At 35.0% G+C, this 17,659-nt stretch overlaps 1 protein-coding gene across 5 annotated transcripts in view; it reads right to left on the bottom strand.

Annotated features, from left to right (window-relative positions):
- The window catches only part of Mmrn1 (multimerin 1), a 62,265-nt gene that overhangs the window by 31,379 nt on the left and 13,227 nt on the right, over window positions 1–17,659 (bottom strand). For all 5 annotated transcript variants that reach the window (XM_013150103.3, XM_013150102.3, XM_063247275.1 and 2 more), the window contains exons 2-4: window positions 16,124–16,977; window positions 3,147–3,266; window positions 698–804 (exon numbers count right to left, since the gene is read on the bottom strand). In XM_013150103.3, coding sequence (XP_013005557.2) covers window positions 698–804; window positions 3,147–3,266; window positions 16,124–16,710 — 814 coding nt within the window. In that variant the 5' untranslated portion in view covers window positions 16,711–16,977. The remainder of the gene's footprint in view (window positions 1–697; window positions 805–3,146; window positions 3,267–16,123; window positions 16,978–17,659) is intronic.

Raw genomic sequence — 17,659 nt, 5'->3', positions numbered from 1 at the left:
ATTCCCCACCACGGCTAATGGCCTTTCTTGTAATATTCATTCATTTGAAATATGCATGCTGATGCCATATCTTATTTTTCAAAAGAAATCTGTTTAAAGCCCAAAGCAAAATAATAGTCACATAGATTTCAGGCCACCATGGGTTACCATGTGTTTGATCAGTCTTAGCTGCTAGAAAATCTTTAAGAGCTAAAACCTTGTTAGTTAAAAACCTTGACTCTATTAAGATTTAGAAAATATTCCTTGCATATGTGATACATTCTTTACCATGTCATTTCACTCATATGTATGTTATTTGAAATAATTAAATTAGAATAAAATTAGAGGGAAGTTATATTTACCTAGTCATTTCTAATAATTATTTGATAATATAAAACTGTGCATCTGATATTTTAGTAAGTCATATCTTTGTAGCACTTATCAAAAGCAAGTGAGATGCTTAGTCAGGTACCCATGCACTCCTTACTCACCCCACAAAACTGAGCTAACCATGAGGTAGAAGTTCCAGGATACAAAGTGCTAAAAGAGCTACCAAGTCAGAAAATTTCAAAATATAATTCTAATACTTTGGCTACACCTTAGTTTAACTTTGTTTTAAAGGGAAAAATGCAGCTCTTTTCCTCACAGGAATCAACTGCTTATTCTTCAGATGTTTCATGATCCTAATTATTATTATGAAATTCATATCAGAGCACACCTTTTAGCTGGCACTTTGGTCCACTGTATCCAGGGCAGCACTTCCATTCCAATGAGGTAACAATTTTATGTTGCATCCTATAGACAGGACTGGATATCTTCTGAGCTCTAGAAAAGAGAGCAATTGGGGGAAAATAGATTATTGAAATTATCACTCAGAATTGGAATTGAAATTATAAATACAAAGTATTTGTAACAATGCCCAAAAGAAAATTCAGTAAGTGTCAACTGTTATAATAATCATCTTCATCATCAATATTACATTCAAAACTACTAAACTGAGATTTATTTGAATATATTATAAGAAACATTAGTGAATATATTGTAATTTTATATCGATATATGTCATTGTATTTTCTAAGGGTCTTATTTTTTACTGCTCATAATGTCTAGCTAAATCTATGTTAGAATTTGTTTCAATTCCAATTTGAAAGAATTTATAGGAATAACTTACTCTATTTCCTATATTATTACAGTTAAAAAGATCATTTCTCAACATCAAACAACTTGAAACAAAGGAGATATTAGTGATCTAACTTTAGAATAACCACTGTCATTTTCAATCTGTTTCATCTTCCAAATTTTAAAATTATACTACTTACTATTCTCATCATATCATATTTCAGAGAGTGACAGAGAATTATTTCTGAGATTAGGATTACAGAATAGAAATGAATTACAACATTTCAACATCATGATTATAATTAGTAAATAATACAAAATTACAATCTCTATGTACGTAAATTTAAGTCTTAAATGCAATTTTGCCATGTCATTCTTACATATATGAGTTTAATGAATACATGATTGTTTATCAAATAAGGCTATGAAATAGGTACTCATTACTATGTTTAATCCTCAAATTAATTCTATGATAAACTAATATCATTTGCTAATGAAGAATCTGAAAAAAGACTTGCCCAAAGTACTATACCTAAAAATAAAAGAAATGGAAATGTAACTGGTGTCGTGTGGGTTTGTCACACATACAATCCTTCCACATGAGTCATCATGAATACCTAAGAGAAGTACATAACCACAGATTGGACTTTAGGCTCCTGGGTTTCGATGTCTGCTTTAATATGACAGGTAACTTAATATGTCCAACGTTATTCCTCAGTTGCAAAATGAGTTATCAGATGCTTTCCATTTCTGAAGCCAAATTAAATTATTTACCTGCATTTCCTTCCATAAATTATGTTCAGTACATAACTCAGCCCAGTGAAATATTGCCAGTTCAGTTGCTGAAATTAAGTAGGAAGTAAGGCAATTTGGAAATGGACTTTGTTTAGAATTTGTTGAATCACTGATGGGGTCAGTGTTCCTGCTTTAGCAAATGAATATCTTTGCATGTATGTCAGACACAATAAAAGACAAGGCGACAAATATTGTGTAAGTACTGAAATACGAATGGAGAGGATATCCAAATTATAAAAACATAAGACATAAAATAAAGACACTTTGAGTGTGTTTAAAAACAATAAGCTCACCTTGAATCTAGAAAGGCAGCAGAATAATTACTATGCTAATATTTTCATTATTGAAGAAGGAACAATACATTCTTTGTATCATATTGACAAGGAAATTGCCACAAAAGGAATAAATGGGGAAAGAAGTCAGAAGCTCAGGTCTCCAAAATCCCTAAGATGTGCTTATTTCTTTGGACCATGAACAGTTCCTCAAGGGACTCAGACACCTTGATTTTATGTATCTTTACCGTACACTGTTCCAGATTGCTGATGTTTCACTTCTGGAGTTATTTGCATGACAATTTGCATGACATTAGACATCATGAATAGCAACTATATTCTGTGTTATAGGCTCTTCAGAAACACCTCCAGCTGAGCTACTGTGACCACATGAATTCAGAGAAAATTTCAAGTGCCCAGTCCTATATTTTAGTGCAATGGTGCAGACTGTATTAAAACATGAAAGCCAAATAATAAGGGTCATTAAAACAGATGCAAAGAAAAAGGCCCCACTTAACCACTTCCTTGTGTGTAATTATAGTTAATGGCTTTCCCTTTGTTAAAATATGGGCCAAGTTATGTTTGGACTCTCTTACCTAACATGAAAAGAAAATTATCAATAAGCCTTCAAAGTCATGTATACATTTTGTAAGCTATTAAAGGATAAGAATGGTGGTAAAGTGGTATGTAATGATGACTATAAAAACAGTAATAGGCATGCGAGTTAACAGTTATTGAACATTCACAATGAATAAGACAATAGGTTAAGGGTACTATATTGTCTCACAGAATCCTAAAAACAATTTTTTGGTACAAGTGTTGGCATCTCCATTTTAAGTTGCTAAAGGTCATACATCTAATCTAATGTTATGACCCGCCCCTGACCCTACTACAGGTACGTACCTGGGATGACTAATTTGTATTCCCAGCCACAAATAATTAAGGAGCAGGCAGTGGCTTTTTCCAGAAAATATTACGTACCTCTGAAGACAGGATCCACTGGTCCAGGCACAGGGTCCTCTCCCGCTTGGAGCATAAGAGACCTGGTTATCCAGAATCACAGAGGGAGATAGCCTGGTATGTACATAAGCACACCAGTTCCTGAGGGAGAAATTCTTACTGTTAGAAGAATCAATGTCAGCAAGTATTCTTTTCATCAAAAGTACTTTACAGGCTTACATATACCCCAAACACTGATGTCTAGCTTTAAAATATGATAAAATAAAATATGAGAGAAAACTCCCATGTTACACATTGCTATACTCATGGAAAATAAAGAAACTAGTAATGTTAAAAATATAAAAAACTAAAACCACAATTTATACTCTTTGGTTGTAACATTTCAAAATCCAAGATTATTAATATTAGTAAAACTATTAATATTATTACAGAAGTAAGAGTCCCAGTTCTAGGTCTATTGCTTTAGACAACATGCAGTAAGATGGAATGTGTAACAGTATGTAAGTAAATAAACACCTTATGGATTAAAACAATAAATAGTACTATTATTAGCATTATATGATTGTATGCAATGAAAACAAAATATTCTAGATGGAGATTTCAATTAGAAACCAGCAATATAAATTTGATATGTCTATACAATTAATAACTAAATTAATTTCACAATATCAATTAAATGTCTGGGGGCCAATAATATTTAATACTATTCATAATGCTATGAATAATGTACTTTAAAATGGGTGCAACAGAGGCAATGTAAAATTTAATTTATAAAAATTTAAAGCATTAAAGGGAATATTTCAAGTAATGTAACATGTTAACAGGAGGGAAAAGTCAATGACAGTATGTTAATTCTCACATTAATCTTTCCAATAAGGTATTTTTAACTTTTATGCATTTTAAATCAGCTTACGCTCAATTTTCAATAATGAACTAAAAACATGAAATTTGGAGAGTTCTGTCCTTGGCTGTAGCAGAGTAGATCAATGCTTTGATCTTCTTACGTTATCTCCCTACAGTAAAAATTGTGAACCTTACCAAGATGTACAAAGCAGCACTTTTCAGAGGTTGGACTACAGACCACACAATCACTTGATCCTTCAAAGGCAGAGACACCAGATAGGAGCTGCACATTCAATTTGAAACTGCATTCCAGGGGAAACTATCCCTGGACAGCGAGAACACCTGGTGAAGGTGAAGGAAACAGATGCGAGCCGGCTACCAAGGCGGGGAAACAAGCAGACCAAGAGCCAGAGACATCACCTTAAAGCCAGTGCAAGCACCCCTTGACTCTCTGGCTGACTACTCTATTTTGTGTGCAAACGACCAAACTTAGACACAGAGTGCTCAGCATGAAGAAACAGACAGAACTAGATGTAAGAAGCAGGAAACCAGGATCAGGATATGCAGTAAATGCCAGTTAATAGAAAAAGTGAGCAAACAAACAGAAAACAGAGGCGAAACAGATGTTACACTGACTACAACATTTCACCATTGAATCATGCAAGAAATATACAGTGTCTGAATTAAACATTGATGTGCTAATTGAGTTTTGGGTACTGTAGAAATTAAGATCAGTGAACTAGATGGGGCAGTAGAGGCCATCCACACTGTACGACAGAGGGCAGAACAGTAAACAAAAGAGCTCAAACGGTCTACGCTTGTGCAGTTAGACTTTTAGAAGGGCAAGAGGGAGAGACTGGGGCAGAATGCGTATTTGATATGAAAGAAACATTATCTAAATTTCCTTATCAAGACCAAACCTCGTATTTAAGAAGCTCAATGAATTCCTGAAGGAAAACCTCACTCCAGCATATCATACAAAAATGTCAGAAAACAACATACAGACAACAAGAACAACAGCAACAAAAGGTAATGCTAATGAGCTTGATTTAATCATTCCATATTGTCCATCTAAAGTATTCACCTAGCACAGTAAAACATTTTGTGTGAGGTTCGCCTGTATGGGATGTTTAAAAATTAAGGCTCCTTAAAGAGAGGGAAAAGACACATTGGCACGTTATTAAAGTATGGTGAGGGAAAATAATATAAAACAGAGAACTGAGAAAAGCAACAAAAAAATAGGAGAGAGTCAAAATGAAGAGGATCACACTAAAGGGATAGTTTTTAAAAAGCTAGATTTCCATGCAAATCCAGTGATGATCCTCATCACTGAAAACTTGTCTGTCACATGAGTATTTGACAAATGACAATGAAAGTGGAGAGGGGAGAAGAAAAATACAGATACCATTATAGGTACCACTATGTGTGTACTTTGGGAGTTGGAAAAGAAAAAATTCCTTTACTCTGTAAGAAAAAAATGGTTGTGCATCTTTGAAAATCCTAAATAATAAATACTCTTATGACCAGAATAGACAGACAAAGCAGCAGCAGCTCAGATGGCTCAGTGGCCCATCAACTGTTAATCCAGTGCAAATTTGCTCCCCACAGCAGAAGAGCCCCTGGGGTGACTCCTAATTAGGTTTGTGCTACTGATGAAATAAGCTCATCAAGGGGTGTTAAAAATACAAATATAGTTTTAAAACAAAATGACCTGAAAATATGGGTTTAAAAAGATACTACATTAAGCATGGAAAAATCATGACAGGCATTTTAAAGGCAAGTGCAGTGATCCTTGGTAAGTATTTTGTTCAAACCCAGAGATCCTCTGCACCTGTTAGGATTGATCTTGGTGGATGGACCACAGTGATAGTGAAGCGTTCAGATTTCCAGGGGGTCGTAACCCTGCATCCTACAGCCTGTGTCTGGGAATCGCTTTAAAGCAATAACTCTTCGGCTTTTGTGCAGCAATGTGTACTGAAAAACACTTGTATCAATTCTTTGGATTTTCTAAGTTGTAAGTTAGAGGTTTGCCCAGGGAAAAGCAGAAATTTTTGGTTATGAATAAAAGCCTGGATCCTTGCACGCATAAAAGAGAAACTGAAGAAGGTTTCTGTTAGGACTTGCAAAACTCAAAGGCTTGTGTATCACAAATGAACAAGAGGTTTATAAATGGTCTACTGTATTTTTCATATTAACATTTTAGAAACTTGATCTTTAGGAAAAGATAATGAAGAGACAAAATGAAGAAAAATTTCATTAAGTAGTGGCCCAAACATAGCCCTTCTTATTGACTGGGGCAACAAAAGATAAGAACAACACAGGATATTTTCTGTAAGAAATAAAGGGCAACGATCTAAGAATTAACATCGTTCAGTTATACTAGTCCTTTGAACTCAAGTTAATGAATTGCTTGTCATCCAATGTCTATGAGGTTAAATGTTCCATACTGGTAACCCATGACTTGAACTGGCACTTTATAAAAGAACTATATCCTGAGGAAGTTCAACAGAGTCAAGGCAAACAAACAAAATCCCTACCATCAATCAAGCCAATGGCCTGCAATTTCCTTCCAAAATTGGGAAAGATCCTATATTTTGGAGAGCCTTTACACATCGAAGGACCCTCTGTTCTTTCATCTCATACTGAGATGAATTCAGAAATTCAAAGGGAAGCAAGAGGAAAATGAAGCAAAACATGACAGGTGGTTGCTTCTGAAAACTGACATTCTCTCTAAGAAATAGGTTCATCTGGTGTCATGGTTTATGTCTGTGGCCCCCAGACCTCATGCGTTTACATTGTGCATTGGTGATTGGTTCATTGTCTAGTGCTTAGACTGATGGTGTTAGTGCTACATCTGCCTAGAGATAGAGCCAACGTGCAATGGAATGGCAACAACAACAACAAAAAAAAAAAAAAAAAAAAAAGGTGTGTGTCTCTCTCTTGCAGGTTTCCACTTGCTGTTTTCAGCTGCCATAAACTGTGGCTCCGCCATGCCACCCTGCCTTGGAGCCAACTAAATTTAGACTAAAACCTCCAAAAACTATTAAAAAATAAACCTTTCCTTTCCCAACTTTGGGCATCGGGGCATCGAGTATTTTTGTCTCAGCGATGAGTAAAAAATAACTAAGACACCTGGTCACTTTCGCTTCCCACCTGGTACCCATCCATGCCTCCCTGACTTGAGAAACTGTAAGATTACAAATGATCCCATTTCTTTGCTTTGTTCCTAAAACTGAGTACAAATTATAAATGATAAGAACACGTACATGTATTAATAATTCACAAATGCTTCTGGAAAACCCAAGTTTTTGTGGGATTTAGAGAGAAATATATTAATTTATGCTTTATAAGGAAATAACTCAATCATATTTCACTAATTTATCATATGAAGAGCCCTATATCCTTAATTATAAGATTATGGCTACATGTAAATACTTAAAATAACTAGATTTGACAATTACTAAAAGCAAAATGATAAAATGACAATATTGTATATCACTGTACACTAAACTCAAGTCCTCACCAATTCAATGATCAGAAATGGGATAAACATATCCTAAATATACAAAAGTTAGTCCTGCATTTTAAATCACACATTTACTACTTTTGCAAATTCAACTTGCTCATTTTACTCTAAAGTTCTTCATATAATTCTAACATAATTCCTTTTCTCTTACTTTTGTATACATTAATAAAAAGTATTTAATTTAAATTCAAGTTAAGTTAATTATTTTATTTTTGCCTGTTTTGAGGCAGAGTCTCTCTATGTTGTCCTCTTAGCTTCTAAATTGCTATTTTTCTGCCTCAGGCCTCTGAGTAGCTGGGATTACAGCTACAGTATAACCACTCTTGGCTAGCAATTTGTTTTAAAAGGAAAACAGAAATTTAAAAGCAAGATTGAACGTTAAATATATTTTTGTTGATGGTAATAATTGTGGACAAAAATATTCAAACAAGTTTCATTTGGTCCAACATTCAGTTAAGTCTCTGGGGACAAATATGTGGTTTAAATTATTCAAAAGGAACGCATTTTAAATAGCACCACCAGTCAGAGTGTTTTCTTTAACAAAACAATCAAAACATAGAAGTAACTTGGGTTCATTTAAGATGAATGAAAGAAAATAGACCATATTTTATTTATATATTATATCTATTGCCGTATATATGTTAAATATATCTTTAAATATATTCACTAAGACAATGAAACTGTACTCAGTCATAAAAAGGAAATCCTTTTAAGGTTTACAACATAAGTAAACCTTAAAAATGTTATACCAAGTGAAATAAGCTAGTCACAAAAAGACAAATGTTGCATAATTCTACATAAAAGGTGGCATCTGAAGTAGTTAAATTCATGGAGACAAAGAGAAATGTGGTTGCCATGCATTAAGAGGATGGAGGAATAGGGAATTATTTTTTAATAGGTTGAAAACCTTCAGTTTGGCCAGGAGATTTAGCTCAGTGGCATAAGCACTTGCCTGGCAAGTGCAAGGTCTGGAGTTCCCTGGTACCAAACAAACAAACAAACAAAACACTTTGGTTTGTAAAGACAAAACCATTCTAGATCTGGATGGTGGTAATGGCTGCAGAGCCATGTGACCATATTTAATGCCACAGAACGGCACACTTAATGATGGTTAAAATGATCAGTTTTATGTATATTTCAGCAGAACAAAAGTAAATACATACATACTTAAGAATATACCTACACACGTACTGGCAAATGCAATGAGAAGCCATAAGTAATTATTTTGTATGCTTTTTGCCAAAATTAGAGAAAACTGAACTTAAGAAGAAACAGAGGAAAAGATAAAGAGAGGCTCAAAAGAGAAAGGGGACAAAGAGGGAAAAAGAAGGAAAGAAAAGGGAGGAGAAATGAGGGATTTCTCTTAATAACGCAGCTGTCATATATACACCTTTTTCCAACTCTGTACATCAGAATTAGAAAGTCACTTCTTACGATGCAGCATGCCCTGGTGGACAAGATTTCATTCTCTTTTTATCTTACACATGGAGCAAGTAAAAAGAGCTTTATATTTGTGCTGCTTGTTTTTCTCCTGTGTAATAAAGAGGAAGGAGAGTGTAAGGAGGTGTGGGCAAAGCTGTAAGCCACGGAAAATAATCCGGGCACGTTCCTCAAATGGAGTCACGGACACAGCTGTCAGCGTGGCCAAGGTGGATGTGGAGCGTGGCTGTCTGCTTTTGGGTCTTTACTCCTCAGCCTGTCATTCACGCCCGGCTGCTGGATGTGGTTTCCTCCTTGGTACAGTGTGATAACACTGCCTACCGCACAGCACTGTGGTGAGTCTACAGGAATTACCCAGAAGGCAAATGCTCGCTGCTGCTGCTGCTCGGAATTAAATGATTCAGAAAGAAGTGGATTTTTTATGAAGAGTGTGACTCTGATCTATTCATTTTAACCACAATTCATCTTAACCATATTTGCTTTTATGTTTTAAGTCAATACTAATTTCCAGAAAACCAATACAGAAAGTGATCATTATCCTTTACGTTCACTTTGGATGATGAAGCTTGGCATTCTGGAGAAATATGCTGTACAAGATAGCTCCATATCCTTAAGAAGTTATGAATATAAGCAACTCCAAAGTATTGTTATTGAATATCTTACTATAATTTTTATTTTTTAATCAAAGTGGAAAACAGTTCCCTGTCAAATTATTAATTTGAAAGACTAAAATTCACTTGTATTCACAAGTCGTAAATGAGACAATAGTATAAGAGATACACACTCACTATGAAGACATTATAGAAATGTATGGCAAAATTTACAGTTAGTAAAATATCCTGGGCATGTAAACCCCTCTTAAATGAAGTCCTGCATATTTTATATTTAGTTTCAGCTGATAGTTCAAAAGACTAGCTTATATCAATAATTATTTTAAGAAAATGGATGATTTATTTTTAGATAAAGGAATGATAAATTTAGTGGTTCATTTCTTTTACTGTGCCTTTACAATCATAGCTCATTCTTTTACAAAGTTATTTGTAGTATTCAAGTGTAGCTGTGTTTGGTCGCACACACCTGTAATCCCAGCATTAGGGAGGCTGAGGCAGGAGGATTGCTGCAAGTTCAAGGCCAGCATGGCTACATATCTCAAAAAAATTAAAGTATTAATTTTATAAAAGAATCATGTAAATGATTATATAAAATAAAAGTTCCAAAAGCAACACTGCAAAGCTCAGATCACTTAATTTTATGATTAATTTAGGTTTTAAAAAGAAACACCATGGCCAGGGATTTAGCTCAGCGGCATAAGTGCCTGCCTCACAAGCACGAGGTCATGAGTTCAGTTCCTAGTACCACAACAATGACAACAAACCCACAACTTTTGCAATTAAAATCTTTTGTCAGGTATTATTAATTTGTTTTCTTCAATTTTAAAAGGTTTTTAACTTTACGTTGTCTAAAGAGTCACGGACTAATATCTATATATAATATTCTTAAAGTAAATTTGTAGGAGAATGAGCTACATGAGTCCCCATTCCAGGGTATATTTTCCAATTTTTACAGCCAAAATAGTACTTTTTAAAAGTGTCCCATTGAATTCAATATGTGACATATGTAATTTCTAAGTGAATATTCGCATGGTTAGCGTTTAATGTAACTCTTCTGTACATTTGTTTCGCTTTACCTAATCCTATCCATTTCCGTGTTCCTGTCTCCTCAGGCCCCTGTAATCTGTTTCTGCTCCAGTAGGTGGCAGGCTTTCCCACAGCGCAGACCACAAAGGCAGAATACCGCTCTGTGAGGTTTAATTCTACACTTGATCCAACTGCCTGTTTGAATTGACTCTTTTAGCACCTGCACCTAAAAATATATTTTTAAAATTATAGTTTTTATAAGCAGAACCTGGCCTGAACAAGCACTGTCATTTAATTGTTAAATTCTGGCATATAAAATACAAAATATATTTATATATGTAGTAGTAACAGAGTGGAAATTCCATACCATTGATCACTTGCATCCTTCCTAAAATAGTTTTTCTTCTTTACTCTGACACAGCATATTTCTCAGTTTCTTCCTAATTGTTTGGCTCTGTAGCTCTCTTTCCCAAGCATCTTCCACATCTACTCCATAAAATACTAGAACTTCTCTAATTACAATTGTAGGTTTATTTCAGTATCGTCCACATGCATGAATTAATACAATTCTATACACTAGTACTTTGCCCAATTTATATTTATAGCCAGTGTCTATATAGACAGAACAATTTGAAATAAATGCTGTGAGTGAAATAAGGCTGATAAGTTAGGAATAATGAGCAAGAGAATGGAAAGCTTTCCTTCAATTGTCAGAGAAGGTCTTTTGATTAGAGCTGCACCTGCAAGTTCAAAAGGAGCCTCTCAGCCTAAGTGCTGAAGGAAGAGTATGCAATAGTGACAGAGCGGAAATTCCATACTGTTGATCACTTGCATCAAGAGGAAGACAGGAAGGAGTTTCCTACAGATGCACATTAACTCGATAGGACCAGGGAGCAGACAGCAGGCCAGTGTGCTCCCAGGAAATAAAGTAAAGTGAGCTGACAGTGTGGCAGCGAGAAACCAAATCTCACAGAGTTTAAGGCACACTTCTCTGTGAATCAAGAACGTGTTTGGAAATCATCAGTATTTTTTAAAATTTACTATTAGATAGTAGTTGTTGTCACTGTTTTAGAAATACCTTAATCAGTTTCATTTATAGTTTTGAGTTTGCAAAAAATGATATATGGCAAAAAATCTTAAAAGCCTGAAAGAAATAAATCTAAAACTTCTAAGTAGATGTTATTCTTTTTCATCTTATTTGCACCTAAAATAATGTGCAACCTAGAATAATGAAGTATTATATTTGGTGAAGTGCATTCATCAATTTAAACATTAAAAAAAACTCTCACTTGCAAAGAGAGTAGACTATAAGAGGCCAGACTGGAAGGGTATGGGTCACTTAGGACATCAGTGGTGGACAATGATGAATAGCAACAGGATTTTGGTAGCTAAAATGGAAAGAAACTCCATGTTGGGATTTGAAATATACTAGTGGGTCAAACTTGTTGATGGATTAGATAAACATTAGGCGGGAAAGAAAAATGTAAAGGATACATCTACAATTTCCAGCTATTAAAGTATGCATGTGCAGGGTTATAGAATATGGGTCAAGTAGGCAGTTGAATAATCTGAGTAACTCATTACTTACTATCATCTGAGGCATGGGCTACTGACTCCATTCAGGATGATTAACCCATTCATCCTCTCACCAGATTCCTTCAGAATCTCCCCACTATTTGATTCAACATCAGTACTTGTGACTTAGAATTTTTCTCTTTCGTCCTTCTGGGTCTGCTGTAGGTCACAAAGGTGCATCATGGAGAGATTTTTGTTCACTATTTTACTACTAGCACAACCATGGTGCTAGGAACACCCTAGATTCTCAGCAAATATTGGTTCAAGACGTCAACATACTAATCCTAACTTCTTTGTATCCTATTTCAAAGTGCTTGGTCATTTATGAACACTCAGTGTGCCAAAGAGGAAACCACAACTCTGGTGTCGCTGAGTTTCTGCAGTGCCAAAATACCAGAGAAAACAAGAATGCACAAAATTATGCCACAGTCATCTGTAAAAACAAACCTACCTTAAGATTATTATTTAAAAAGTAAAAAAGAATTATTATAAAATTCTAAAAGTGATAGATGGAGGAAAAAGATGATGAATTTACAATGAATCAACTAGATTACTTCATGGAAGAGTATTTCCTTGGGAAGAATTCTTCTCCATATTCATATACTGATTCATATTTCACATTCATCTTGGTTAAGTATTTATTAGTAACCTTATGTAAATCAGATATATCTTTATCATCACTGAAAGTATGATCCAATAAGCAAAGAAACAGCAAGTTCATTATTATTGTTCACTGCTACAAGTGCAGTGGAAGAATTCAGAATTCAGAGTCACAGGAGCACTTAGCAGGGACAGCTAACCTAGCAGGTGAGAAGCTGCATTATTATATATTACTATGAGCTACAAAATTATTACTATTGAAGAAGTACTGAAGTATAAAATTATTATTATTGAGGAAGTATTATGAGGTATAAAAGTATTATTGAGGAGCTATTATAAAGTACATATGATTGAGAAAATATTATGAGGTATAAAATATTATCCAAGAAGTATTATAAGTATAAAAGTATTATTATTGAGGAAATATTATGAGGTATAAGAATGTATTATTATTGAGTAAGTATAAAGAATAAAAGTATTATTATTGGGGAAGTATTATTAGGTATAAAAGCAGTAGATGAGGGAAAAATGTAGACCATGCTATCTAAAGAGACAAGCTAGAGGAAAAGTAGAGTTATTTCTCAAACAATATATGTTGGATCTGAGAACTACAAATTTAATTATGCAGGAGATAGAAGAGATGAGGTTAAGGAAATAGGCAGGCAGTAGGTGATGGGGACACAACTCGCTAATGAATACCGACTCCGTTCTGGAGGTATCCAACAGCCTCTGAAGGCTCACAAGAAGGAAGTGAACTGCTCATTCTAGTTTTCCCACTTGTGATGATAAACTATACATGACAGGGAATTATATTATAGGAGTTGAGTACCAAGACTTGGAAACCAGCCGCCTTGGCTTTGAAACTTTGTCCAAAGGGTTGCTAGCCAAGACACCTTAGGTGAGTTCTTTAATCTCCGCATAAAGAAATTGTGACAGAAACTTCTTCCTTTGGAGTTATGTGAGTTAAAAAATATAGTAGTCACTCAGAATGGAATAATATGGTATTAGGAATATATGTCATGTAAATGTATGACTATTATGCGCTCTCTCTCTCTCTCTCTCTCTCTCTCTCTCTCTCTCCTTCTCTCTCTGGTGAAGGGTCTCTGGTGTTGCCCAGGCTGACCCTTAAAATCATGACCCTCCTGGCCTGCTTCCGGAGTAGCTGGTATTATAGGCTTGTGTGACCATACACAATGCCACCACCATCATTATATTTTACTAATCAAATGAAAATTTTAAAGACTTCTTTCAATCTTATCAAGGCCTTCTTGGGCCAGCACTGTCCAGAAGAGAAGAACCTATGTTTTCCTTAATGCGTTTGTCTTTTGCATGAACAATGAGTTGGAAATGAGAAGGATTAAAAAGAGAAATCCTCAGAATATCAAATTGTATAGTGCTATTTTTCCATAGAAATTTAATATTACTTACATTGGAAAATTCATATGATGAAATTGTTTAGATAATTACACTTATTACGTGGTTTTCCTATAACTCATTGAATAAAAATTAGATAGATTATATTGGTGTTTACTTTTTATAGTAAATATTTCTTAGAGGCAGTAATTTATTACTATTTTAAAAATTCTAGGTGTATTGAGAGCCTAGAACAGTGTTAAAGACATGACAGGCAATTTATAGCCAATCATCAAATAAATTTTCCCAAGCTTAGGAAAGTAAGGGTTTTGGATAAAATAACTATCATCTGTTCATGAGCTACTATTTATCCAATTGTTAATTACTAGTTTTATTTATGACACAATATGCCGTTTCTTGTATGTTACATAAAATTCAACTTGTATTTCTGTTGAATTATCTTTGTTAATTTATTATATTTTCTATCTTATTTAAAACAACTCCTGGCTACAGCATCTCTGAAAATCTCATAGTACTTGCTTATGACTGAGTTCTAAATAAAATTTAAAGAAAATAAGATTTCAGATGCTAGTATGTCTAGTAAAAATGGTGCATGTAAACAATTGAGAAAGAGGTCTCAACAAAGGATATTTACAATTATTAAACAAACACATCCTGTTGTCCCCCAAATGAGAAAGTTTAATATATGTCTATTATAGATAAAATCTACTCATTTCAAGTTAAACATTTTTATAATCATAATATTTGTTTTGCATTTAATTTGGATTGTTCCAAATTCTAAGTGAATAATCAAAATTTTAGTTAAAATCAGAATTACTTGTATATTCTCAAACCCTTGAAATATAATGAAAAAACTGACTTACAATGAAGAGCAGAATGCATACCTACAAATCCATTACCTGCTTCCCAGTCTCTCTCCCTCATCTCTGTACAACAATAGCTCAGATCAATGCTTTTCAAGTAGCAGGTATCAACTCCTATTCTTCACTTGAGTTTTGCTATACTTTTATTGAAAATGTTTTATTCAATTTAGCTCCCAAGGCATCATTTCAGAACCACTTTAAAATTGTTTTACTGTTGGAAAATGTATTTGTAAGTTTAGTTCTGTACCACTGAACTTCTAGCATTCTCAACTACGTATGACTGGCTAGTGAATGAGGAAAACATTGATATGATCAGGTATGATTTTTCCTGTCTTTGGTTTGTGGGCCATTTGAAAACCTTCTCAACAATATTCCTTTAAACTTAGTTTTATTATTTTAGTTGAAAAATTCAAATTGCTGTAACTAAATAAAATTTTGTGAAACATAGGCTTTCCAATTCATCACATTCATGTTAACAAACACAATATAATAAAAGTATATAAAATATTATTTGTTGAGCATTTTTCTAGGAGAAGCATCAATTAACTTGAATCTTTATTATACTGTTGCAAAATTGTATTTTTTTATCTGCATCCCATGCATAGTACCACTATTTTAAACAGGAAGAAACTGAGACCCAAGAAAATAATTTGATTTGTGCAAAGTCATGGATCTAAATAGGCTACAAACCAGGTTCAATTACATGGATTTATGGTGCACAACAGCTCAGTTGGTTTGGTGTGGCCCTTAATAACTATACCTTTCACAACATCTCACTCCAATTTTCAGATCTGTATATGTCAAATTTTGTTAATTTTTCTTTCATATTTTGGATATAGTTTTGGGCACAACGAACATTTCTTTGAGTAGAATTAAATAGCCACATTGGTGCTATTTTGGTAGCGACCATCCAGGTGATGGTCCTTGTGTAAGTGCATAGAAAAGTGACTTCGATTATTTTGGCTAAAATTGCTACCTTCTACTTATGCATTTTTTGACATAAGATAACAACTGTAATGCTGAAATTAAAACTATGATTTGATTTTATTTTGCACCTGATACAATTTTGAGTGAGACAGTTTAACTGTTCATTTAAAATTTTACAATCAGAGAAAGTAAAAAAGAAGAAGAAAACCTTACTTTCCTCTAGTTGTTTCAAAACTGGATTTTCGAGTGGTGGTTCTTTGGCTTTGAACACTATCACCTCTGCTGGGGTATGTTTCCCGAGGGGATCGATTTCCCAGGTCACCAGCTGATTTTGGAGAGTTTGCTTGTTGATCTGACTTTCTGGCAAAGCTTTGAAGAAATTTCAGTGTAGAATTGGAAAGCTCTACTGTCTCTGCTTCAGGTTTGAAGCTGGCATTAGCTCTGTTTGGAAAGGCAAGCTTTGGTGACTCTACCTCCCCTTCTGTTTTCCCTGTGGCTGTGGCTGTTTGGTTTCTCGCACTCTGGGAGGTCCAGCTAGACTCTGAGGGAGGCAATGTTGATTGCAGAGGATGCACTTCAGATGTTCCCAGCACAGGAGCTGGAGATATCTTAGCTGATGGGCTCTGAGTGGTAGAAAGCATTTGAAGACTTTGTGTCTTATTGACAGGATCCCAAAGAGAAGTCATCTTCTTGTGGGAGTTTTCATCCTCAGGGGTAGTCCAAGGATGCTCAGTGTGGTCAAGCCCAATGCCCCCACTCCATAAACTGGAGAGGAGGACAAATAACTTTGCTCCGTTCATCTCAGTAGTTTGAAGCCAAAAGCGTCATGTAAAATTGGGAGACAAAGCCCTTCCAGACTTTTTGATAGCTGTTTCCACAGTGAATGTGCTAGGACAGAGTTTCGCTTCACCCACTCGGGGTGTGTAGAGGAAACAGGTTTCTGCGCTCTGTAGGGAATCAGGAAGTGCGATTTCCTGTTTCTGCAGGGTGTTTTTCTTTTGTGTGTGTGTGATCTGTGACTTCTGCTGGAGTGGATCTCTGGCTGTGGTGCAGGACCTCTGACAAAGCTGAGGGTAAATGGTAAAACACAGGCAGTCATTAGGAAAACCCAAAGGAAAAGCACAACGTGACTCTCCTTTCTTATATGACCTCATGTTTCATTGAAAAAGAGTTCATGTTGGCAATGGGGAGTATGGAATTCTGTGATAATATGCTGAATAGAAGAAGTTAACAATTTTTTCTGCTATATAAGAAAATTGAGAAAAAAACCTTAATTCTTCTACACTGCTCCATACCCCAAAGCCACATTTTGTTCAAATGAATATCTTTGCATAGACACATTCAAAAACTTGTTTGCAATGTCTGTCCTTCCCTTTATAATGGGGATGAACTTATTAAATGTAAAACACTTGTGTTGGCTACTTTTTCTCATTTCTCTCCCAAAGTTGAAGGGAGAAGGGTTTAATACAATTTATTAAAGTTTCCGTCCATAATCAGCTGGCTCCAGAGCAGGGTGGCATAGCGGACAGGCATTGCAGAGGGAAACACAGTTCCTGGAGGAAGCGGGTAGCAAAGCAAGTGAAAAGGGGCAAGCCAAGCCTTTTTTTGTCCCTTGTTTTGTACCTTAACTGTAGGGTTAGGGTGGTGCAAATCAATCAGCGGGCTGGCTTAGTAATCATTGATCCTTAATCGGTGCACCCTCGACTCCCAGGACCATGAATCAGTCACACACTCCAGCATCACCCTCCC

This window comes from Cavia porcellus, unplaced genomic scaffold (assembly GCF_034190915.1).
Source record: "Cavia porcellus strain 051 isolate PalLab524CR breed Dunkin Hartley unplaced genomic scaffold, mCavPor4.1 scaffold_4, whole genome shotgun sequence".
Classification (NCBI taxonomy): Eukaryota; Metazoa; Chordata; class Mammalia; order Rodentia; family Caviidae; genus Cavia; species Cavia porcellus.
Note: the sequence above shows the minus strand (reverse complement) of the source record. Positions and strands in the feature narration are given on the sequence as shown.